General features: G+C 42.7%; 1 protein-coding gene across 1 annotated transcript in view; it reads left to right on the top strand.

The window, feature by feature from the left end:
* The window catches only part of PEX14 (peroxisomal biogenesis factor 14), an 80375-nt gene extending 58267 nt beyond the window's left edge, over positions 1-22108 (top strand). Inside the window, exons 4-9 of the mRNA XM_056330700.1 lie at positions 3633-3755; positions 10651-10736; positions 13322-13424; positions 14694-14791; positions 17992-18083; positions 20286-22108. Coding sequence (XP_056186675.1) covers positions 3633-3755; positions 10651-10736; positions 13322-13424; positions 14694-14791; positions 17992-18083; positions 20286-20751 — 968 coding nt within the window. The 3' untranslated portion in view covers positions 20752-22108. The remainder of the gene's footprint in view (positions 1-3632; positions 3756-10650; positions 10737-13321; positions 13425-14693; positions 14792-17991; positions 18084-20285) is intronic.
* The last annotated feature ends 3991 nt before the right edge of the window (positions 22109-26099 follow it).

Below are 26099 nucleotides of genomic sequence, written 5' to 3'. Positions count from 1 at the left end.
GCTGGGGGAAGGGAATAGGTTTGCATTCTGTAGGGCTATGAAGACAGTTTCCTCACATCCTTCTCCTCAGCTCAGTCCTTGCTCAGTACCCTCTGTGGTTAGATTATTCCTTGCAGATAGCAATCAACTGGAAGGAAGTGTGTGTCTAATTTGCATGAGATTATTTAAAACAAAAAAAAAGGTCTGCATTAGTCAGGGTGATGGTAAACAACGCAAAGAGATGCCTTTTATAATATAGCCATGGCTCAGCTTTCAAAGCCAAATATAATTCACTTACAATTGGCAGTTTCCTTTATTGTTCCTTTTAACCTTTTGCATTCTGTATGGTCTTGATCTTGCTGCAACTCCAGATAAACTAAAATGTTTGTTTTCTGAAGTGTTGAGAAAGTGGATTTAGAGCAATTCTGTTAAACTGAGGTGATTTTCTTGACACATACCTCTTAGAGAGTTATATTCGACACAAAGCTCCAGTTTTCATGGCACTGCTTTTTCATCCAAGGGAAAAGGTATTATTTTTGGATTACCAACATCCTGCTAGATTAGAACAATGAATGGACCATGGATACTTTTTTATATAATGTGGTGACAGAAGGACTGTGGTAAAATAAAGCAAGGTGAGATATTGAACAGATGACACTTTGATCTGGTTTAGAAATGCCCACTTTTCTATGCAATTAATATATCACGGTTGAATAATTTGGGGCGTGGAAAACTCGTACGGTGTGCATACATGTGTGTAGGTGGTGAATATGAAAAAAATTCCGTCCAAAGGGAATTTTGATGAGTTAGTTTCTAATTGCCTGAGGACAGTCTTAGAATATCTTGTGTATTTTTGTTACTGTGTCTGAGAAATGACAACTATGAAGAGAGGTGTATTTCTGAATCCACAGATGACTAGTTGCAGTGCAGATTTATTCCAAATATGTGCTTAAGGAATTGGCTCCTGGAGATTATTCCCTCGATGCTTGGGAGGCCAAGATGACAGTGCCTTAAAAACATCTTGTCCAGAAGAATAAAAAGGAGGTGTTCTGAGGTGATGGCACTCCCAGTGTTCTGCTCTGATAATTAAGAAGGGGTGTTAGTTGTGGTGTTCTTTTGTGTAATGCTACTAGTACCATGAACGAGACCACTTCGCAAGGCAGCAGAATAGTCCAGGGAAGTAATAACAATTTTAATTTGCACTACTTTGCACAGGATTCAGGCCAGGAATTCAAATGTGAAAGGTTTCTCATGACTCTGTCATTCACATCACCTTTTTGTTCACAGTACAGCAAGGTTTTAATGGAAACAGTGATACCTGAGTGTGCCTAGTTGGCAAGACCAGAATAGTCCCAGAAGTGCATTTTAACTGCAAAAGGCTTTAAGTTGTTTTTTTTCTCAAGCAAGATGAGAATAGAAGGGGCAGTATGGTTAGGAAACAATAAGCATTGGTTCCTGCTCTTTTTGTGGAATGAGGTAAGGATCCTCCATAACTTCTATACGTTTCAGAATGTTAAATATTATCAGATTTGCTATCTTTGCATGGAAACAGAACAAAATACCCTGCTCTACTGGGAGCCACATTTGCACCCAGCAGCTAATGTTGTCTCCATCTTTATGACATTCCATAGTTGCTAGTGACCTGCAGTGCTGGCATCTGTTTATGCTTTCTCCAACATTGGATAATCAGGAGCTGGCTAAAATGGTTTCTTTCTGATTAGGACTTTGCTTTTAACATGGATTAGACACCATAAATACTGGTTTTTTTTGACTAGAGCAGTAGGCTGAGTTGTGTCATGTGCCTTTTATTACTCTGACTGCAAGTCTTGTTCCATATTGTTATGTGTGGTTTTGGTTCCTTACTATTTGAGGCATGCATCACATGCAAGTAAAGGAGTGATTTGTTCAGATTGCAGGACCAGAGATCAGGAAATTCAGATTTCTGATACTGACACTGACAATATTCTGTTACAGTAGAAAAATTACCTAACTTCTCTGTGCATCAGTATCTGCACTGTAGAGTAGATAGAACACTATCTCACAGGAACTCACAGTATCTCATGTACTCAAAGGAATAGGGAGAAGACCCGTTAATAGTTATAAAGCCTTGTGAATACCAGAAACACTGTGTTAGTGCTTTATGATATTAAATAACACTTCTGAGGCAGACTTGTATATATATATATTTCTGGCAATATTGTTTGTGCTACAGATTATTCTGTCTAGACCCCCAGTATGCAGTGAAGTTTAAGATCCTGAACAAATTTATTGAAACTTGGGTAATACGCCCAGAAGCCTGGCCATTGTCTTTATTGTATCTCTCTGTAATGTTAAAAAGCTGAGTGTTTTAAAGGATTAAGTTCAGGAATTTCATCTACCAGCATGGATCTGGAGTAGAGGGGATGGAGAGAAAGCATGCCCCGTTTTTCTCCCACTGCTGTCACATTCATACCATTTTCCTCACTGTGCTCAGTCCCTACAACAACTGTGTGAGGATCAAGTGGTCTGTCTTTTCTAGATCTCTTTCCTTAAATCTGTATTCTCGCTTCCAGCCTTTCTGAATGCTGTTGCATATGTGCTGCATGTATAGTTAAAGGTGCTGGGTCACTTCACGTGTTCCTCATAGCAGGGACACTGGGTTTTGTCTGCCTCTGTGCAGGAGAATAACATAATAAATGATGCAGAGCTGTCCAGGCCCCACAGCATGGTGGCCATCTGAGGACTAAATTCTTTTTCTAGAGGTTGTTTTCTTCTGTTGGAAAAAACAATCCAGCTGTGCTTCCTTCTTCACAGATGCTGGTCATCGTGAATCCTTTAGCTGCTTTGCTTTTCCCCCGTGTTGGCCAAATCCTTTCCGTATGTTGTGGCCAATTGCAGATGGTCATCCTGGCATTTCCTGATGGCAGGAGTGACTGCACCAACATGTACCATGTGTGCAGTGTTACTACAGCTCTGCGTGAAATAAAATCCAGGCTGCCCTAGGGCAATCTAATCATGCAGCAATAGGCCGGGGCAATGCTAAGCTGAAAGTTTGGGCTTGGCCTTGTTTTGATCTGTTTTGTTATAGTTTTATTTCCTCCTTACATTCTGTGTCCCATTCATACTAATCACAGTCAGTCCTGATTTTTTCTTTTTATTTCTGCATTTGTCATAAAATAAAGCAAATTATTCCCGTCTTCGGAAACGATCTAGACTAATTAGTCGTCTAACCCAATAATTAGTTTTTTGTTTCCCTGTCTGTTTTCATGCATTATTGTTAGTTTTTTCCCCTCTTTTTTTTTTTTACACCATTACAGATTAAAATGAGCCACATTTGCAGTTGATGGTATCTTTTTTTCGGGGGAAGAATGGAGAATTGCAATAGAAAGCTACTTCAAAAGCAGCAATAAACTCAAGGATAAATTAAGGAAATTGAATGAGCCACATTTGGAAGCAGCGTTGAGGCTAATATTCTGTCGCTTAAGGTTAAATTGCAACAGAGAAAGAGAGAGGGAGACATTCCAGTGAATCCAAAATTGGGGAGGCATTACTGCTCAAGTCATTGCCAAAATTCTTTGCAGCTTGAAAGGGTTCTGCCTGGCTTCAGAATTTAATTATGCGTGCATCAAGTGGGTAAAGGTGCTAAACTGATTTCATTTCCTCTGCTCCCCCAGGCCTGACAGATGAAGAAATTGACCTGGCTTTCCAGCAGTCGGGCACAAGCACCGATGAGCCACAGTCCCCGGGTCCTTCTACACAGCTGGTGCCAACTCAGCCCTCTCATCCTGTGGTGTACAGTAAGTAATACTTTGAAAAACATCTGGTCCTGTTGCTTTCTGCAGTGATTTCTGCAGCACTTTCACAGATTTCTGTGCCAGATCCTAGATTTTAATTCGGCTAACGCCATACTTTGTCAGAATTGGACACCAAGTGCTACTTTTGAATGCACTTCATGGTTGTTGATGCTTGTAACAAGATCATACTATGCAAGGAAAATGAGATACAAACAATCAATCATCATCTACAAACAAACATTGTAAGTACTAGCTTGTGACACCTCTTGACCTGAAGGTGTACAGTCAATACGAATTAGATTCTGACCCACTGTAAGGACCTGAAAAAAGCATTTAGTCAACTCAGGACTAAGTCTTCCCTTCTAAAATGTCAGGTCATGCTTCCCTTCATCAGTAGGGTTTTCTAATATTTAGTTCGCTAATACATGATAGAGCTGATAGATTCTTGGATAGAAGGTATTATAAAAGTGCAACACTATTACGTCTTTAGTTATTGCAATGGTAGACTCTGTTCAAGAAACTGTTGGACAGCATCACAGAGTTTAGTTTTTTAGTTAGAGGACTTACTTTCTTAACTAGTCAGGCAACTGATCAGTTCACAGAATCATAAAATGTCTCGGGTTGGAAGGGATCCATAAGCATCATGGAGTCCAACTCACTGCTCCTCACAGGACTACTTAAAACTAAACCATATGACTAAGAGTGTCATCCAGATGCTCCTTGAACTCTGTTAATGCCTTGAGCAGTTACTTGAAAGAGGTGTATTTTCAGCACAAACAGCAAGCTAGAATACAAGGTCTGCAGGACTTAGTCTGTTACTTCCTCTGTGTGAGTTGAAGGTCTGGCTCAATGGACCCCCAGTTTGAATGAGTTTTAAGAGCGCTGTCAGGTTACAAATAATAATAAACTGTTAATATGTGTCCTTAATTTTAACAGGCTTTCTCTCTCCAATCTTAAATAATCTGAGGGTGACAACAGAAATTCTGTGTAGACCGTGTGGATGTGATTGTATGATTTTGTGTACAAAGTACACTCTCAAAGAATTTTTAAAGTCCCAACATAATCTGTGTAGACTCAAAATTTACATATGTATTTGCATTTTAAAACAAACCTCGCAAAAAAGTATCTAAGCTCCAAACAATAAAAACCAAAGTACACACCATTAAAAATCCATCAAAAAAAGCTGTTCAGCTCACATGTGTGTGTGGCAGTTTGAAAATCACTTCACTTACCTGCCAAGTATTAAGAATAGGATTTTGATATTGCTCCTAAACAGCTCTCGGTCAGATACTGACTGATGTAACAGTCCACTTAGGGCTGTGTTTATTAGTTTATGACGTAGTTTTGCTATTGCTATAGAAAATACTAGACTTGCTTTCTGAGTTTTTAAATACTCTGGTTTGGCACAGTGTGGGAAGAAAAGCATTTGTGATGAAGTTGGGCTCAGAACTGCAACATTTCAGACTGTTGTGTTTGGTGTGCTGGTGAACTCCAGGACTGAATTCTGCCTCCTGGGCTAATACCTGCCTGCTGTAGTTCACAGAAAATGCCAGAAAAGCAAAATTTGCTCTCTTGCCGAAGAAACAGTGCTAGATCCCTCGTAGTGCTATTCATTGCTTATTCAGCTAACCCTTATGACAACCCAAATTGGAAGAGTTAATCCTCCCTTATAGTGTTCCACTAATATGAGTAGGGCAGGAAAGAAGTATGGGATTCAGACTGGAAAACGTTGTCATCACTGTTCACCCTTGCAGCTTTATTACTGTGTGGGTTTTTTTTCCTTTTACTATTTTGGCTTTCCTCAAAGCACCAGCTCCCAATTTTTTCTTACTAGTTAAGACTCTTAACTAATATTTAAACATAAAAGTGTTCCCAGTAACAGCTCCAAGGAGAAGTCTGAAAGTACCACTCTGTAATGCTCAGAAACCAAAGCTGAATAAAAATACCACCAATGTAAAGCTGTAGGGGTTGTAATTGTAAACTGGTGCTCTAGCCTGGTGATCTGGTGGGTGCTTTTTAAATAATTTCAACCAAAAGCTTTTGCCTGTGAGCAAGTCCATTTTAGCAGCCTCCAAAATTAGGGAAATGATGACAATACGTTCATTAGGTATTGTTCCTCCCCTCTCTAGCTGTTCTTTTTAGACCTATTTAAGCGTAACCTTTAAATAGATGTATAAAGAGAATAAATAGCTAAATATACACGGTATTCCTTTGACCAAAGTATTTGTTTTGATTAGTTGTTGTCTGTGCCCTGTTCTAGTCCTTGACTGGTGTAGTTCTGGTGTTGTTAATTATGTTGTTAACCATCTTTGTGTCCTCATGGTATCAGAACTGCAAAAAGAATATGTGAATTTCTCTAGAGCTGATGGATGAGACTGTGCGAAGGCTCAGTGCGCTTTCAAGGTGCCTTGTTTGCTGTAGGTTATTTCATCAGTTGGATGCTAATCCTGTAATGATTATTTCTGAATTGGTCCAAATCTGCTCCAGGACAGTTGTTTCTCTGATAGTTTACTAAGTCAATTTATCTTTCACAGGTTTGTCAGGGGTTGTCACGTACAGAGAATGACAGATACTACTTTTTCTATCCGTTATGCTCATCTTCTTACAGAGTATTCATGATGCTAGTGTTGGAATGCTTCAAGGTTTGAAGTTCAAAAGTACTAAAGGACTAATGAGATAGGTAAACTGCTGAAGCTGTAAGTTGACTAGTTGATGGGAACAACTCGTATTGGAAGAGCTTATACTGAAAAAGACTATGAGCTATATTTGCCTTTCCCAAAGAAGACACCTGAGTTTCTTATGAAGCAGCATCCAATCTGCTGGAGTTTAGGTCTCGAAGACTGTGAAACACTTTGTGCTTGATATCTTTGACTCTTTTTAAGTTGGGTTTTTTTGACACCTCTATACAGAATCACAAAACTAGAGGAAGATAATTACCCCGCACAGAGCAAAAAGGAGAAACAGTTGAGGAGGGTACTGTGCTGAAAAGCAGTGGCTAGTGTCTTAAGAAACCTAATTTCTCTCTGTCCTCCCTCCCCGCAAGGTGTTGCCACTTAATGTTTAAAAATTACGTTAAAACAGTGGGTTGTGAGTACAGAAGTTCAGGATGGCTTCAGAACCATCTCAAGAGTTTATTCAGCAGGAATGAAGTAAACAGCTGAGTTGGTGATCTGGGCGGCAACACTAGAGTAAGATGTCCACTTTAGTGAGTCAGAGCAATAAATCCTGTGCACACTTTTTGATTTTACCTGCCTGATCTCCTGCTGTTGTAAACTCAGTCTGTTCTGATTTTTGAAGCTGCAGGAAATAATTCATGCCACCTAAATACTTCCTTTTGTACAAATTAAACTGCTAGTATAGGTATTACTTAAGGTTCTAATGTTTTGTTGGAAATAGCTGTTACCTATGTAAGTACTTCCTTATTCATGAAGAGTTAACGAGAAAGAAACATACTTCTAAGCCTTCAGAGTAGCATAGTTCTTTTCTTGAATGCTGAACTCCTGGGTTTGGTTTAAGAGAAACAATAATAACTTTTGGGCGAAAGAGACAGGAATTAAGTTTCTGTGCACTGTATTTTAGCTCAGTACCATCTCTACTGTTTCTCCTCCTGTTCTGGAGGAGTAATTCCTTCCCTCCAGTTTGTACTTTTGCCAAGAGGTGTCAAAACTGCTTTAAAAAAAAAAGCTTAAAAAAAGCTTGAATTTGATTAATATAGAGAAACAAGACTTTGCCTGACTGATAATAAAACTGATAAATGACATTTGAATTACTTGTAGCAGTAATTTATTACATAAAATATCTTTTATTTGACATGCGATTAGTTGCTGGAAGCATCACTCAATCTGACTAGTTTAAACATGCTCTAAAATGAACCCCCAGTAAAAAACCAGGGCTGTCAGCTGTTGGCGTTATGAAATATACTAATCCAGCAGTGAGGACAAAAATCTGACTTTAAATATTTAAATGATTAATTGGGTTTATTTTTTTTTTTACCTTTCTAACCCCTATAATTACAGGCAAACTCAGGGGAGTTTTTGAGCAAGGTGTGCAAAGATGCATGCTTATCATCCAGGTATTGTCTGTGTTCTTCCCCATGGTATTTACGGTCTCCATTTACGGGGTTTTGTGAAGATTTTACACCTGCTTAAAAATCAGCTCCAGTGACTGTTTTTCTTGCCATTTGGATCTTCTTCTCCCACCCCGGTGTTCATAATGTGGGAGGCTGTGGAATACAGACTGTTTCCTCTTACAATTAGAAATGGTAACTAGAATCCAAACTCTTTCTGCTGTCCCCCCGCCCCCCAACTTCTTTCCATGGGTTCACTGTTTGCTCCTGGAAAATCACTTCTTCCAGCCTCGGTTTCTACAGTTTTAATTGTGGATACTAGTGAGTCTGACCTTAGTGGATGCATAAGGCCTAATTAATTGATGTCAGGAAAGTTAATTCTGAGATGAATGGGGATCTTAAAAATAGTAAGTGTTTTTACTCTGGCAGTGCAATTTACAGTTGCTGCTGCAAAAATTAAATATACTTACATAAAATGCAGAGTTACAGCTGGAGAAGATGTCTGTATCCCTTCCGTTTGCCTTTTGAGGGTCTCTTACATAGAATGGTTTGTTGCTTCCCCGGTGTCTAAACTGAAGAGTAACTGGGCTATTGGTGCTTTTTCACTTTCTCTGAATTTTGGTCTGGTTTTACAAGGGAAGAAATTGAGGATATGCAAAGAAGTCGGTGTGAGCACTGAGGTTACAACTGAGAAACTTCTAACCCCCTTTCCACCCCACATTATAGATTAGAGCGTTGCAGAGAAAAAGGAAGATTGAGTGTGGGTTTTAGGTAGAGCTGTGACATTCTTCATAACATTGTAAAGTTGATGTGGTCAATGCAGAGCCTTTACTGCATCCCTCACTCACTCACTTTCCCTCTCTACCCGCCTCACTTTTTTTTGCCACAAGACAGAATTATTTCACACATCTCTAAAATGAGTAAAATGGCATTTCAGCTTCTTGTCTTTATAGACTCTCTGAACTTTAGGAAAGATCATTCTGGTCCCTTTTCATTAATAATGAAAACCAGGGGGCAATAAAATGTTCTTAGCTCGAGCATTACAGGAATGGAGGGGAGAGATGAGTGAGGTGAGAGGGCAAAGCGGACAGGGTCCTACAGGTGTTTCTTCTGTCGACTCAGAGGTCACCCCAGCTGGGAGGTAGTTGGGGACAGCCAGTCACGGGCTGCCATGGGCTGGGCACAGCTGGACCCACAGACCCTCTGAGATGAATTAACCCCTTACAATAGGCAGCTCAGCCTGGTGTGAGTTACGTTGTCATAGAAGGATGTGTTAGTCAGAAGTTCAGGGCAGAAACTGGACAACCAAGAGACTTCAGAGACCAGAGATGACGGTGGGAGCAGGGTGAGGAGGGGAAGGTGCGATGAATGACTGGGGTTTGCAGCAAGATTAGTCAGAGATCATTTTAAATCCTGACATGTACACAGCCAGTTACTGCAGCTTAGCTGATGTGTGTTAACTCATTAAGTTAAAAAGTTATGATAATTTGATCATGTGCCTAAGCTCCAAAACTGCAACTGCAGCAAGCCAAAATACTCCTGGTGACACTATTCACCAATTCTGACAGAGCTGCTTTAATTTGTTCAGATTTCTAGCCAGTGGATAATTTGAGGAGTTGTGTCGTAAAATGTAGCAAGAAGTGATGAGTGCCAGCGTTTGAGAGTCAGTGCCTGTCTGTAGAGCCTGAGGGCTAGGATTAGGAATAACTCTTGCAATGCAATGCTTGTAGAAGGTCTCAGCAACAGGAAAAATGGCAGTAGGTGAGCAAAGCAGAAAGGAGACACGCTTCCAGCCATTTGAGTTAGTTAAGCCTCCCTTTGAAAACCTGAATTGAAAGTTTGGAGAACAGAATGAATTTCCAAGACATTGTAGGTCACATGCAGATTTGGTTCTGTCTGTTTGGAGTTTGTGCACCGGCCTCCACCTCATCAGTTCTGCCCACATCCTGCCACTGAACTTTAGGAAAGATCACTCTGCATCCTCTTTATTATTAAAGAAAACCGGGGGCAGTACAAGATTCATTAAGGAAACTGCGAGGGAGGTGAAAGGATAAAGCTGGTGGAAAACTACAGGTGTCTTCTGATTCTGCTTGAAGGAGCAGAGCATACTATATCTTTGCTTTGCGCTGTGGAGGCTCTAAGCTTCTGTGCAGAATTATGTCTTAAATATCTCAAGCTTTTATCTACTTCTTTACCTCTCTCGGTAGATATTTAATTGCATATTTGCTGTCTTGTGTTTGTGTGCTTTGGTCTCTATTCATAACGCAGGGTTGAAAGACACTGGATCCTTCCTTATTGAAATGGTCTATAATTGCTGACAGTGTTCATAAACCCATTTATTGCCCTGACAGATTTCTTTTCTTTCTCAAAACACTTCCTTCTTTCTATTTTGCTGCATTCCTCTGGGTTTCTGGCTCTTTCCCCATTTTCAAAAATTATGACAGCGGAGAACAATAGGTATTCAAGTTATGAGTTAACCTTAGCTAGTACTAACACCACAGTTATCTGGGGAAAGTGCAGTAGGGTTCAGAGTGTCTTCTGCAAGGAAAGAGTAGGGCAAAACATTTTGATTTGTCTCCCTTGGACACTTTGTGCAAGGCAGTGTCAGTGCTAGAGGTTGGGACAGATGTTTCAGTGTCCTAGGGCCAGAAGCCTGCACGCTGTACCTGAGGTACTACCAGCATCTTAATGCCCCTTGCTCAGTAAATCGATGTCTGCTAAGAAACAGCAGAACTGGCATTGTTCATTGTTCCTTCCTCTGACAAAATGGGTGTATGAAAATGTTGTCAGCTGCAGTTCTGACTATGGTTGTTTCTTGATTTTGGCCTTTAGGTCCACCTGGCTCCAGATGGCGAGATTATGGGGCTTTGGCTATCATAATGGCAGGAATTGCCTTTGGATTCCACCAACTCTACAAGGTAGTATCTCCCATACTACTCTTACACGGTACTCTGAGAGAACAATGTTATGCTGCTTGTGTCCAAATGATCGTGTTGGTTTCAAGTTGGCAAAGCATCTCTGTTCTTACTGGCACAGCCACTGGTATATTTGAGAAATGTGGACAACATGAAAATGCAGAGTCAAAAAGTGGCAAGCAAGCAAAACTAGTTTTTAGCAGTGAGTCTCAAACTGCTGGGTTTTGGCAATGGATCTCAAACTGCTAGAAACAAGGTCATTTTCATCATGTATATGTTTTGGAATTTTTTTAAATTGGGGAAACTGAGCACAGTTCAGTAAGGGCATTCTGCCAGCATTGCTGTCATAGCCTCAGACTAATGATTGGTCCACTGGTAATCCTGCACTGTGGGTAGAAAAGAATCTTTTTTGACTGATCAGAATATCAGAAAGAAGGTGCTAGTTTCCAGGTCTGCCATACATCCTGTAGTTCTGCTCCAGTGTGCTTAGAACAAGGTCAGGCATGTGTGTGTCTGTCTGTCTGTGCATTGCAGAGACAGCAGCCCCTTCTTATTTCTTGTGCGATGTTTCTCCAGTTGAACATATTCTTTCACTCTGGATTTGCTTTCCAGCAGTGTGGTGAGTGAATTAGGTGTCTTTGGTAAATAATCATGTTCTGTGGCTACATAGAAAGACATAAGTGGTTCAGGTCAACACAGCAGAGTGTAAAGAGCTTTGGTCCAGTAGAAGTTGTGGTTTATTTTTGAAAAAGGGACAGAGGTGAAGACTTAGCAAGAGGTTGATGGTTTTCATATTTGTTTGTTCTGTAACAGTTACTGCCTTGTTTAGTAAAATCTGTTTTACAAGTAAAATTGTTAGCCTCCTAGTTTAAAACTACTTTGCTTATCCTGTCATTAATTTTCTGGGTCTCAGGCTAAGAGAGAGAGGCCAGATTAAGCAACACGTTCCATCTCTGCAATTTACATGACTTAAAGAGAATGGCTTTTTATTGAGATACATGTTCCCTATGTTTTTATATTAAACTAGTGTTGCTAACCTTACTGATCTTTTCATTCTTGCAAAGAATGGTGGAGCTGGTAAGTGTCCAGAGAGATGTTCAGACAACAGCTGCTGGGCCTTGCAGACCTGAACATATTGCTGTTAGTAAATGACACATATCTAACACTTTTTGATGATTTACATAAATTTTTTGGCATAATGTCACTGATGCTGTTAATATATCCTACTGTTGTATTCTTTGTTTACAGAACTTGCTCTGCTTTCTGTCCAAACATCATAAGGCATATTATGTGCCTAGCAGAGACCCATATTCTTTTGGGTCTCTTAGGGCATCTTAGGAAACAGTTGATAAGTTCCCTCTGCCCTTCATGGGATTTTGAGGGAGTTTGCAAGCAGTAAATAAAAAAAAAATATGATATATAAGAAAGATAGGATACTAGGATGCAACATAGCTGTCCATGTGTGTTCTGTGAAGATAATAGAGAACTTCTGTGAAAGTCATCAAAAGCTACTTGCTTTTCAGAATGTCTGGGTGTAAATAGGTACGTGCACATGTGCTTTGTGAGGGTAAGAGCTGTGTACAGCAACACAGAAATCTTAAACCAGTGCTATTAAGTGTAAAAGAAGGCTGTCCCATGCATGTCAGTTTGGATAATCAGCTCTGTCTCAGGAACCATCCAGTATATATGCCCCTGCAGTGGGTGTACATGGATCAAAAGCCAGGATGAAAAAGAATTGATAGGCATTACTAGGGCTATTGCCACACCCTAGACCATCCTTCTCTCACTTTTTTTTCACCTGCCATGTTGTGCTTGGATGTGCCCTTGTTAAAGTGCATGTTCAGTTCGTAGGAGCAGTGCTGCGGAAGGGTCTGTGCTAGTTAGAGGAGCATTGTGACCTATTACATCCAGTCCATCCTCTGCAAGGGCAGAGTGAGGTGGATTTCGTGACTGTGTACAGGTGTCACTGAAGTGCTTCCCATCCTATACTAGCTTGGTTCTCACTTCCTTTAGCCCTGGTTTCTTAGTTCTCTCCTACTGTTGTTAACGGCTCCATTTCCTTTCTTCTCCCTGTGCTTCAGATCTCCACTTTCCCCTCCATGACTTGTAATCCTTCCCCTGCCAAGGTTCAGAAGGTTTTTATAATACCCCTTATTCCTCAGCTTGTGCTTCCTCTGGCCTTTCCTGGGCCGTTCTCCTCTTCTTCCCACTTCTGCATTTCTTGCCTTGTGCATGTAGCTCAGATGTTGTGACACGTCAGTGTGAAGGTCTGACGTTGTACTCTGTGTGTGATGGATGTTTCTCTGGACTGAAAGCTGGGCCCAGGAAACCTTAAATGGAGTTAGGCACTGGTTTTTAAGACCCCCAAAAATGAAACCACAGAACTCATATCTTCTCTTCTGCAACTTCTTTTAACACTTAACTGTAGAGCGAATTTCTTTTCTCAGCCAGATGTGTGGGTAAATGGTCACTGGCTCTGTGATAAAGGCTGAGGTTTGGGTGGTGGGCTTTGAGGATGTTTCAGGTAGGTTAGAAAGACAGCTTTGCATATCCCTATTTTCCTAAAAAAGTTTCTGTACTCCATGCAGAAATACCTGCTTCCTCTCATCATGGGAGGCAAAGAAGACAGGAAGCAACTTCAGAGGATTGAGTCAAACATTTCTGAGATGAGTGGCAGTGTGACACAGACAGGTAAAGATTAATGACTCCATCAATTCACCCCTCAAAGCCTTTCTCCCTGTATCCTCCATTCTGCCAAGACCCCCACCCTTTTCTTTCCCTCCATCTCCACTTTATGTGGTGACTTCATTTATCTGCTCTGAGAATCTGTTCACATTTGCAAATGAAGCCGCCGTCATTTCGGTTTAATTTGAAATTGCTTGTTTACTGTCGGCGCGGCCTCAATTAATTATGTTTTTACGGAAAGGCTCCCAACCTCAGAATATTAATAAGGGGAATAAAATGACAGCCTTTCGGAGGGCTGTAAAGTTCATTTTTAATTTCTGCTTCTCTGATGTTTTCAGGGGCTTTTTTTTAGTGTTTTCCCCCCACCTTCCATCTGAAAATCCAAGGAAGGGTCAGGAGAGTCTGTAATTACTGTGCCTTCCTGACCTTAGCCACCTTCTCTGTTATTGACTCTATAGGGTGTCTGTTCATTACCTGATGCCCTAATGATGGTCTGGATTAGCTGTTACCTGTCACAGCAATAGAGTTTTTAATTTTATTTTATCAGCTTGTTTACCGCCTGGAAGCTTTGGATAAAGTACTAAAAGCAGAAAAAGTTCTACAGCTGGAGTTGGAGTCCAGCAGAAGTTCTTCAATGTTTGCTGGGGTGTAGGAGGGGGGAGTACAGGACATTCTATTGAAATGTGAAAAGGGAAAAGTGCAAAGTATATTCAGTTGGCAGGATGGAAAAAAGTGTGATTTTCAGCAGTAAGTTTGTTAAAGATGTTGGGGTTGAAGGAGCTGGTGGGTTGAGAGTGGGAGGATGCTAATTACACTTTTTAGTGGAGGGTGAGCAAAAAAACATTTTTCATTTCTCATGATATCCTGAGGTCAATCCTGAGACCAGCATCTTCCCAGATTGGAGCTAGCCCTGGTGTTTGCCTGCGTGAGGCCCAAGATAGATAAATGATACAAACATTGTGTAAGTTCAGGGAGATGTACAAATCATAAACCAATATAATTAGAAGGGAGAGGTTTTGGACGGATATACTGTGGGCTATAGACATCTATACAATGGAAAGATAAACTAGAAATACTGGAGGTTAGATGCAGTGCAGGTAGATTACCCATAGTGCAGATAAATCATATGGATTAAAGTGAGCAGGCGGGTGTAGATAAATTAAATATAGTAGGAATAGAGGCATCTTTGTAGCTAGACAGCAGGAAGGGCGTGTGTGAGTGCGGATATGTGCATGTATCCGAGTTTAACACACTCTCCTGCTTTTTCCCTCACAGTGACTCAGTTACAGACAACTTTAGCAGCTGTCCAGGAACTGCTAATCCAGCAACAGCAGAAAATCCAGGAGCTCACCCAAGAACTGGCTGCTTCTAAGGTATCCACTTCCAACACTTCACCTTTAGAACATCGCTATTTTCTTCGGAACATGCATGGCTTCTTTTGTGGGCAGATGGACAGCACCTTATTAGGTTCACAATCCAACCTTCAGCTCTGTGATATCCCCAGCCGGTGTCTCTGCACCTAACTTCTCCATAGGCAGTCTGTTTAAAGCACTGGATATTAACTGGGTACTCAGTGAAATGTATCTGACTTCTGAGAGGGCTTTGCTACATCGCTTTGTGTGCAGCCTGTATGCCTGAGGCCTCAGACCTGTTCTCAGCTCTGGTATCTTCTGCATTGCATTTGAGATGAAAGGCTTGTGCTGTTAGTCCGCTGACCAAAAGCAGTAAAGGCCAGTTGTGCAGATGTTTTATTTGTGTGTCGTATGTAATTTTACATGTTTATATTTTTCCTGTACCATTGTACATTGTCAAAACAATCACTTAATCCTGTTCAGCCAAACACACACTTGGAAATACTCTATTTGAGTCACTTGTTCCGATCTAGGCCAAACATTCTTACTATGTGGTTTCTTGTTTCAATGTTTTTGGTCATCTTGATGTAACAGCTGGCCTCATCACAACCACATTAGTGGTGCACAGTGGCCCATTCCTCTTCACTCCTGACTTGACCCTGGCAATAAAACCATCAGTTCTGACTAGTTTGTGTTGTTACAAGTGTAACTACAAGTAACCACTTTTAACCAAAATTGATTTTCTTTCTGGCCATGAGAGTTAGTGCTTTTCATCTCCAAAGTACTTTGCAGCCTTTGGCCTAAGCGTTCTATCAGTCAGTAAGTGGTGGTTACAGGTGAGGTGGGATGGATTTGAACCAGTCACACAGAGATGAAGCCTTGCTTTTACTGACAAACTTGTGATTATTCAGGGTCCAGTTGTCTTGTGGTATTCTCTGTACAGGGAGAGATTTTTCTTTTTAGTGTAAAATCCCTTAGATTGTACTTACAGTCTTTTACATATAGCACGAACTGTTGTCTTCTCCCCTTACCTATACTTTAGTCTCATACAAACCCTTTGATGGTGTGTAACTGGTGGGCCACAGCTGGCTCTGTGGTGTGCGCGCTGTACAGTAGGAATCCCTCAGTGGCACAGCTGTAAACCCAACCATGAAAGTCAGTTTATGGTCACAACACTCTACTTCAATTTTCCTTGGGAACTGTGGCCTGTCAGTGGCCTGGAGCCAGTCCGGAAATTGGAAAACTGTTTTCAGGTCTTAAGTGTTAAGATTAAGACCACATGTTGAGCTTTAAGAAGGAAAAAGGGCATAAGAGACTTGGTGGTTTAGAGAGTCTTGAAGAATTTTTTCCTCCCCCCTCTCTACCCCCTGCACTGAAATGGTAGCACACATTGTTAGGATATCTAAACCTCATGTGTACAAAGAAAAACTTGGGCAACCCCACAAACCAAAGAATAAAAGCTGTGTTTTCTCAGCTGTAATGTAAGTTTTTATATCTGCTTTTCAAACTCCTACTGGCATGCTGTAAAAAATTAAAAAGAGGGACTTTAAGTAATTAAAAAATGTACATAAAAATTCAAGGCTTGAATTTTCTACAAATGTTTTTTAAAGAGACTGGCTAAAAAGCCCCAGATGTCAGATTTTATTTCCGAATCCTAGGCATCTGGCACCATATGTGTTTTGGAAATTTGAGTCCTTTGCAGGCCAGTGAGTGGAAATCACTCCCTTGTTAATGTGCTGCTGTAGCTTTCAAGGTCTTGGAAAGCCAGAACAGTGGCTCCTGGATTCTTGCTGTCTGAGGGCTGGGAGTGTGAATCCCAAGGGGACGCATCTGTGTATATCACAGCTACTACAGACTGAGCCTCTCCCAGCTCACTGGGTTCACAGCCCAGAAGTCACTCTGAGGAGCGCCGGCTGTGAAGGTGTTCGGGGTTACTCAGCACTAGCTGAAGTCTGTTTAAAGAATGAGTAGGAACAACCAGTTCTGCCTACATTTAGTAGGAACTGCTGAGGAGGAGTTTTGTGGCTTCCTTTGACAGGGGATTTATTAGTAGTATCTCTGGAGCGGTGCGCACAAATGGGTTCATTCCTGATGGCTTTTAGCAGAAATTACTATGGGAAGTGCTAGACATGAGTGTTCTTTGGTCCCATATTCAGCCCATCTCTACAGGAGTCACTAGAGTGATAGGATGGGGTAACCATAGGCCATGATACTTCTTTCAGAACGTTCCTCCCATTTCTCAAATTCCCAAAAGGGTTAAAAGAAAGACTGCCAAAAGTATTATCTGCTGCATGTTCTTCTCGGATGTTCTTCCTCTAATTTTGCCTGATATCCCATACCAATTGTGATACAGTGCCGACAGCAGCTGCGCCAGGCTTCTGTGGGTGAGTTACCATCTTCCCCCGCCAAATTGCATTCAATACTTTGAAATATTCGAGAGACAGTGCCCAGTCCAGCTGCTCCCTGGAGATACAATCTGGTAGCCCAAGTATAGCTCTAATTCTTCTGATCTAGTAGGGGAAAGTTTTGTGACTTTCAAGCATTGATTTATCAGCCCACCTCTAAACACCACAGAGTGCAGGTGGTAGGTTCTTTATTTCATGATGTAGGAGAAATGAACAAAGTTTTTAATATGAAATACTTGAATCTGTTGCCTCAGCTAAGTGCAGTCACAGGAAAGAAGAGTAAAGGACCTGATTCAGTGCAGCTGGCACTGCCTTTCAGAATCCTAGTTCTAGTTCTTCTCTAGAAATCGTTCATTAGGTCAGTGTCAAAGGATTTAGTTTACCTCTCTGTGTGTTGGTCTCCATCTGATATGTTAGTGGAAAACATCTTATGTAGACTAACTTTCTTCTAAGTGCTGGCCTCCTTCTAATCGAAAAAGAAATGTCCCCTTGAGATGCTTCAGCAATGGTTGTGCATGGTATGTTGGAGACAACATTAATTAGTCCCCCAAACAGAAAGCAAATGTTTGAATAGTCTTGCCGCCTTGAGACAATTATTATCTCTGATCATCATGGGGATCCATTCAGGTCCTTCTTTACTGTGCACGTTGTTTTGCTCAGATCTGCGAGATTTTGGATGATAGATCTTACATGTGTTATCCCCAGGGCTTGAGATTCCCAGATGCGAGGAGGAGAAGGATAACAGAAAAAAGTTACATTTGTGTACTATCTCCCAGTTCATACTTGGATCTTTATGTTGTCTTTTTAATGTTCTAGGCCACAACTTCCACCAATTGGATTCTGGAGTCGCAGAATATTAATGAATTGAAATCTGAGATCTACTCATTAAAAGGACTTCTTCTGAACCGGTATGGGTGGAATATGTGAACAGATTATTGTGTGGGGAAAGGGTTGCTTTCTGGGATTCTCTCAGTCATGGAAAGGCATTTCCAACAGGAGCTAGCTCTATACCCTGTTATTGCTATTTTAATAATAACAACACTTTGCATGTCACTGTCACTTTCTATTTGCAGGTCTCAAAATGCTTTTCAAACTTGCTTTAAAATCACAGACTGCTTTGGGTAGTTAATAAGATTTTTCATTTTTGTTTACGATAGAGGAATCCTCTGTCATTCACCACAGTCAGGATGCCTCTCGCCTAGTTTGAGGTATTGACTGCCTCTGCACCTGTATTCTGTCACAGAGAGAGTTCAGCTGACCTGTTCATGGTTAGGGCATAACCAGGATGAAAAGAACCACACTTCAGCATAGCCTGTTTCTCTCTCTCTTAGCTAGGTCAGGTATAGACATCTTATAATGTGTAGATGTCTGAAATGAGGTGATATAAATCCCAGTCTGTGGGACAGTCCTAAGAACAGAGATCAGATCTCAGTTCTTGAGGAAGTTCATTTTTTTCCAAGTATATTACTTAAGACTTTATCTAGCTTTTCAGCTATTGATCCTTTCACTCTGATATTCAAACTCCCTTGCCTCCTACATGTAACTAAGTCTCGAGTCGTCTTTTTCCTAAGAGATGGACTTCAAGTATCTAAGATTGGCTTGGACATGTTCTGGATCTCAGCAAGCAGGCTTTTCAGAAGTCTTTAACATCCTTTTAAATTCTTGCTACACCTCCCATTACTCCCAGGAGTCACAGTAGAAAGCTTTGAAGGACTGAGGACATGTTTTAAGTTACTGTCTGTTAAATTGGGTCCTACTAGCATTCCTGCTGGGGAGAGAGCATTACTTAATGACACCTCTTCAGCAGTAGGAAGGTTGCAGTTGAGGGTAAGTGCTTTTTGGAAGTAAAGAAAACTTTCTGTGGGGGTGTTTTTTTTAACAAAAAGGCAAATCTTTCTGCAGTGAGGAGGCAGCAGCAACACCGGAGCCAAGAAAGCCTCAGTCTCCAGATTGAACTTGTTGATTGCATTTATGATACTGGTTGAATAATGCAGACATTAGCTTATTGCACTCACAGGAGGTGGGGGTTAGATCAGCAGAGTTCTTTGATGGCTGGTGCTAGCAGCAGGAAGAGGGAGGTGAGAGCAACTACTGTTCCTAGTTCAGTCTAAGGAAACGTAATTTGCTGGGTTGAGTACCTGCTGTAGGACAGCAGCCGGCTTTCACCGGCTCTGGTCTTGTCCATGGCACTAGCCAGCTCGCCTGAGGGGCACAAGGACTCCCAGCCACACAACGTCCTTTCCAGAGCTTGATCTGATACCTCTTCATACTCCACTTTTCACATACACAAGCAGGGTATGCAGAGGGAGTACTAGGTCAGACGTGCTTTTTTCCTTTGCTCTTCATGATTGATGACTTTCTGAGGGCACCAGTGCTCCCCACGGCACTTTCATTTGTCCTGTTTGGTACTTGGATTCTCCTGTTAGGGCTGGGCCACTGCCACTGTCAGATCCTTAAAGCCCGCCTGGAAGGGACCTGAGGACAGAGCAGCCAGCTTTCTCAGCTGGTGCAAGCAAGTAATGACTCCATTCAAGTCAGAGAAGCTGAACTAGTTTGCGGCAGCCAGGACCTGGCCCAAACATGTAAAGTGCATGCTGGGACTGGGAGATAGGCCCTGGACTGTAGAGAGCCGGAATGCAATAGCTGTGTATCACAGTGGAGGTGAAAGCCAGGTGGTGAAATTCCTTGGCTGAGGCACAAGGACCTGGTGTGTCTGACTGCTTGCTCCGGTGGGAATTTTCTTTACCAATTAATTAGTGATTGTTTTATAAAGGGACACCATGTCTTTCCACAGGCAGCATTTCAGAGTGCTAACTTACTCTGTGAAATTGGCCAAACCAGATCATTTTAGTACTTCAGGTTGCCCAGCTGTGGTATTTTCCTTGTGTGCAGGCTCGATTAACTGAGTGCTTGTAAAGCACTTTGAGATTCTGGCTGAAGAAGTGAAGTGGCCTTGGTTTTGTTCATTTATGGCAAAGGAGCCTTGCAATTTCAGTCTTCCCTTACATGACTTCCCCAGGGCAAATACCGTTCTCTCTAATGATAACCCCTCAGTGTTTTTAATAAAAGCCCCTTTCTCTCCTTTTCTTCCCTTCTTCCCCTCCCCCAAGGAGGCAGTTCCCTCCCTCCCCTTCGGCTCCTAAGATCCCGTCATGGCAGATCCCAGTGAAGCCGAGCTCACCCTCCAACCCTGTTGTTGCCAACCATAACAGCAGCAGTGACATCTCACCTGTCAGCAATGAGTCGACCACATCATCACCAGTCAAGGAGAGCCATAGCCCCGAGGGTTCGAAAGTCAGCTGCCATCTGCTGAGCACAGAGGAGGGCAACAAGGCAGTGATCGACGTCAAGAGTCAAGTGCGGATGGAAGTGCAGGGTGAGGAGGAGAAAAGAGAAACCAAAAGGAATGAAGAGGAGGAAGAGGACGATGAGGATGATGATGTTAGCCATGTGGATGAGGAGGAATGTCTGGGTGTCCAGACTGAGGACCGGCGAGGAGGGGATGGTCAGATTAATGAGCAGGTGGAAAAGCTACGAAGACCTGAGGGAGCCAGCAACGAGAATGAGATTGACTAAGGCACTCTGACTTCTGCTGCTGCTGCTGTACATCTTCCCTAGCCTCCTGCACTGTCCCTGGTGCCTCTCCCATTTTGTGGAGAGAGGTGCCACCATCCCCTCCAGTGATTTTCCCATGATTGACCTTGAGCAGGGTCATGATTGCCCAGTGAACAAGGTGGGTCCTGTTTCACCACAGGGCTTTGCAGTGTTGCAGTGGCTTCTTCTCCCCTCCCAGACCCACCTTCTCCCCATGAGCTGGGGTCATTGCCTAGGCTGGAAGACCAATCGCCTTACCATGCACCACAGCTACAGAATAAGCCCTCTTACAAAAACACTATCACTGCTGAAACAGTCAGCCTCTTCGCTGCATCCTAGAGTCCTGTCCAGTTTCAGAAACCAGTCTGTCCTGAGCTCTTTGATTTCAGAAGCCTTTAATCCCCACATAAGGCTTCTGATTCTCTGTTTCCCAAAATAACCCTCTGTTTTATTTCTCAAATTACTTGATATTCTGTTGCCAAAAAAAGAAGGTTTTAACCCTGAATTCCTCACCAGATCTCAGTCTTGGCTCTTCCAAGCCTTATATCAAGCTTCAAATTACTGAAACTACCTAGCATCTAAAACCAGTAAATTTCTGTGGGGTCCAAAGAACACTATTTCCACCCCACATGCTCATCCAAGTGGCCTCTTGCTAGGGACCAAGTCCAGGTTTCATGCCCACAGTAAAATCCATGGGAACAAGTGGCTTTGTTACTGATTGCTCCCCAGTAAAAGACGGCTTTAAAAGAAGTTGAGTCCACTCATCCCAGTTACTACCCTTCCTCCTCCAAAGACAAGGAGTTCACATCAGTTCTTGACATCTTACATTTTATTTGTAGCTGCCCTGAATGAATGAACGAGGTGATATCAGATGCTGAAATAGTTGGTTAATTCTGAATCTTTGCAATGTTTTTTAGCCTGTTTTTCTCCCTAAATGAGGAGAAAACCCATCTTAAATGATCAGCTGAGACCTGCACCTACCTGGTGATCAGCAAAGCAGTCTTTACAGAACAGAGAACGGTTCCAGTTTTGAGGTTAGCCACTGGCCCTTCTTGCCCAGTTCAGCCTTTTTCCCCCTCATTGGGCTATACACAAATTAAATCGGTGAATTCTGAGACCTCTCATTTGCAGCATTGTGTTCTCAGCTGGTAAAATGGTGGTATCCAATTATATTATTCACTGCATCAGAGCCTCTTAGCAGAGCAATTCTTGTAACAACTGAGTCTCACTGTCCTCACCAAGCAAGTGTGCTCGTCCGTGTGATCATGTATAGATTTCAAATATAAAATATGATTGTATATAATTGTAATAAATATGAGTTACCACTATTTAACACCAAGCTATTACTGGATTACTGTGGCTCTTATTTTGGGGAGGAAATATGCATGCAGGGTGGTCAAGGCATGAAAAGGAACTATTCCAGAAATTGAGTCCTTATAAAATGTTTTCTGATGGACATTTATGGTTGATTTTCTGACTGCTCCAATACTAGGTTCTGTCAGCAGGAGGCAGTGTAGAGGATGGCGTAGTGCAATACCAGGTGCATGCGCGTAGCTCCAGCAGCACTGTAGTGCTCGGTTTCCTCTGATGTTGCAGAAGGTGAGATGGATCTATAAACCAGTGAGTAAAATGCAGCTATTCCGGTTCCTTCGTTCCCAGCAGGAGGCTCTCCTGGGTGAGGAATGCAGCGCCCGCTCCTTTCCACCCCCAGCAGCAGGAGGTGCTGAAGGGAGCCTGTGAGATATCCCACAGCCCCTTGGTCTTATCTTCCAGCAGGGAATGCTGTGCAGTATCCCATGACTGGGCTGACCCTGCCATGTCAGTACTGAAGCCATCGAAACAAATGGCGTTCGGCAAGTAATTTGTAGCTACTGCAGTCCCATCTTTGCTCAACAGAAGTATTTGGCTCCCTTCTTAAAAATGAGGGATTTACTTGATTCCTGAGTATTTGGGTGTCTGGTACACAGTGACATTTTCCTGCTTAGGGGGAGCGAAAGGGACCTTCATATTACTGTATTTAGACCTGCTGCTGAATGTGATGATTTCTCATGCCTTAAATGGATGAATATCTTCCCCAGGAGTAAGTGAGTGAGTGTGTGTGTCTCTCTCTCTCCCCCCCTCTCCCTCTCAGTCTCTCTCTCCACTGTTTAACGTTCAGAAAGAACGTCACGTTTAGCTAAAACAGGGCAAATTTGAAAGTGTTTAAAAGGAAAGGCTTTTCTTAAGAGATGGCACTTTTCATTTCTCCAAGCCAAGAATCCTTGTGAAAAGAAAACACAACTGAACGCAGAGATGTGATGAAAAAGTATTGTCCTGCCTGTGTACATTTTATATACATAGAAGGTTTTGAAAATAGAAAGTGCCTGGACAACAGCAGTTGGTGAAATGTGGAAAATATGTTGCTGAGGTATGTGCCTTGCAGAGTGACTTACGAGGTTTACAGTACAAGCATCCCCGCGGGTTCATTTTTCCCCCCTTTTCCTCCATGTTGCCAGTGTTCAATTCATTTACCTCAAGATTTCTGGTGCAGCATAAAAGGCAGTTTTCTTCAGCTGCCCTTTTCCCTCCCTTAGTTTTGCCTTTTACAACTTTTACCAGTTCGGTAGGTCACAGTTTTTCCTTTCCCCCACCTGATGAATCCCAGAAAACTCCATTATAGCTGTTGTTGCTCAAAAAAGTCTCTCGGCCTCTGGCTGCTGATGGGCTCTTTGTGTACTTTGTTGAAGAGACCTAAGCCACCAGCAGAGAATTTGGAAGACACCAGACCTTCCTACCAGCAGGTATTGTCGTGAATCACAAATTTTGTTCCTCTGTCTCATGTTCTTTGTCTTTCTAGCATAGCAACAGTTGTAGGGTGAGTATTTTGGTTTTTATGAACAGTGTAGCTTCACTGCTAACTTGTAATTTTTTTTTCTTTTGGGGTTTTTTGGGTGTTTTTTTTCCCCCTAGAAGCAAAGATCTTAGGTCAGCTGCCCTGTGAAATGTTTAGCCTACTGGCCAGTAGGCACTGAGAATGGCATCACATTAGCTGAAAGATTAGCAGGTAGCGAACCTTTTTTCTGCAGAACAAGACAGACGGCAGCAGCAGTTACACACCGTCTGGCTTATTCAGGTACTCAATTTTACTGTGTAATCAGCCTCTGGTTTGACACAGGAAGAATAACAACACCCTGGCTGGTAAGTTCAGTGGGTTTGTAATGTGGTTTCTATAGGTCCTTGATAGCGCACAGAAAGCAGGCGGAAGGAGTTCCTCTGAATGGTGTCATTTGAAAATGTTTCAGTGAAACCCTGTGAGCCTGTGCTGTCCAAGAGGAAACGGTATCAGGCTGGTGCTTTCCAGTCATTTGAGGATATAAAAGCTCCCTTTTCAATAGCGGCAAGAGAAATGTGAGGAACTCAAAAAATGTGATGAAGTGGGAAAGGGTTAAGAGATGTCTCCTGGTCGTCTTTGTCCAGCCTTCCTCATGCCCAGATGTGATAAATAAGTCCTATGTGCATCTTCGTCAGAAGCAGGAAGGATTTTTTTTATTGCCTTTTGTGTGTTGGGGGTGTAACCTAACAGTGTTTGGGATCAGAAGGAAGAGGATGGGCTGTAGGATCCCTTCTGATCTTGCTGCTTTGCTGCACGATGTTTTGTAAAGTATTTTACTTATGTGTGCACCTCAGTTTCCACAGGTGATGGTAAAAAAACACTGGCTGGTAAATACAGAGATGCGATAAAGACAAGTTGCAGAGAAAGCCAACTTTGGGCACCAGGTTTCATGCCGGGTCCTGCAGCTCAGACAAAAACCTAAACCCTGCTGTACCCTGGGGCAAGAACCCATCCCCCGCTGCGGGCTGGGAGAGCCGGGCAAGGCTGCAGCGCCCGGCTGTAGCCACTGTCCCCTAATAGCCCAGCCTGCCCAGGTGTGGGAGAGGGGCTGCCGGCGCCGGAGGGGGGCAGGTATGGTTCTTCGGGCAAGCGCGTGCTTTGTAGTGACTGTGTTCTCCTCTTGATTTCATCTTTAGTAGGGTGGGGGACCTGGCTGCATTTCCAGTACCCACCTCACCCCGGTCTGGGGTTTGCTGGGAGGGTTGCCGGGTCTGGCCTGGTGGGTGCCGGTGGAGGGAAGCACGGTATGAGCTGGGCTCTGCCCGGCGCAGGGGGGGGCTGGGGTAACCCGGTCTGGGTCTGCTCCACTGCTTTTTGTCTGCAGTGCCTGCTGCAGGAACGGAGGCTGCCTTTGCCTTTCCTTTGGTGGGGCAGTGTGATGCTTGGGGAAAACAGGCTAGACAGCAGGTCCAGAGTAGATTTTTGTGGAAAACCCTTTTGTGTGGAATTCAGGGTCTCTGTGCTTTGCTAGACCTCCATAGCCCACAACATAGCAGGCTGTGGGGCATGTGTTTCCCAAGGGCTTTGACAACAGGAAGCTTTGTAAGGTCCCTTCTGTTAGTGGTGCTTCATGTTAAGCCCAAATTGTATGTGGTGGTGAACCTGCACGCCCCAACCTGGGGTAAACTTGAGCCTGGAGTCTGCCAGCCAGGACTGGACTTCTCATCCTGGTGGGTCGTGTGCAAGTGCAAAGCAAGCGAGGGGCTTGGCCTCCCGGCATTGAAAACGTAAATAAGGGGTTGCTGGGAGGTGAAGCACAGGCAGTGATTTACTAAGGGCACAGGAGAGTGTCCAGCTTTCTTCATTTTCCCTTTTATTGTCTTATCCCCACACTGCTGCTTCCTCAGGAGCCAGCCTCCAGAGCCAGCCACATCTCTAGAGCTGTGTCCACCTATTATGCTCATGAAGGGCTGGCTCTTACTACTATGTAACTCTAAACAAATGAAATAACATAATGGAAATGTACCTCAGACGAATTTTGGGGTATTATGGAAGATGGAGGGCAGGGCCCAACTCCTCCACTTGCTGTGTAGTAGAAGCTCTGAACTGCGCACTTGTCGATTTGAGGGGCTGGCATGGGCTCTCCCAGCTCAGGGAAAAAAACAATCCCATCCTCAAAAGGGAGCAAGCACTAACCTAATAAAGGCACCAGCTGGACGAAGGGAAAACCAGCTCTTTGGAAAAAAAAAAAAAAACAACCAACCTCCTTTCATTAGAAAAATAATATATTTCATCCAAATAAGGTAAAAATATTTGAAATGGGGCAGAAGTGAGCACTAGGCAGCATCTGTCAGGCCCTTTCTGAAAAGGGGAAGATTATTACACTCAATTACAATTTATTTTTGTAAAGTGTCTTTCAGACTAAAAATCTCCCCAAATGCTTCGCAAGGACTTCTCAGGGGTTACTTACAATATGGAGCATCTTAGAACACCCCTGTTTTCCCACCAAGCCCTTCTT

This window comes from Falco biarmicus, chromosome 3 (genome assembly GCF_023638135.1).
Source record: "Falco biarmicus isolate bFalBia1 chromosome 3, bFalBia1.pri, whole genome shotgun sequence".
NCBI lineage: Eukaryota > Metazoa > Chordata > Aves > Falconiformes > Falconidae > Falco > Falco biarmicus.
Note: the sequence above shows the minus strand (reverse complement) of the source record. Positions and strands in the feature narration are given on the sequence as shown.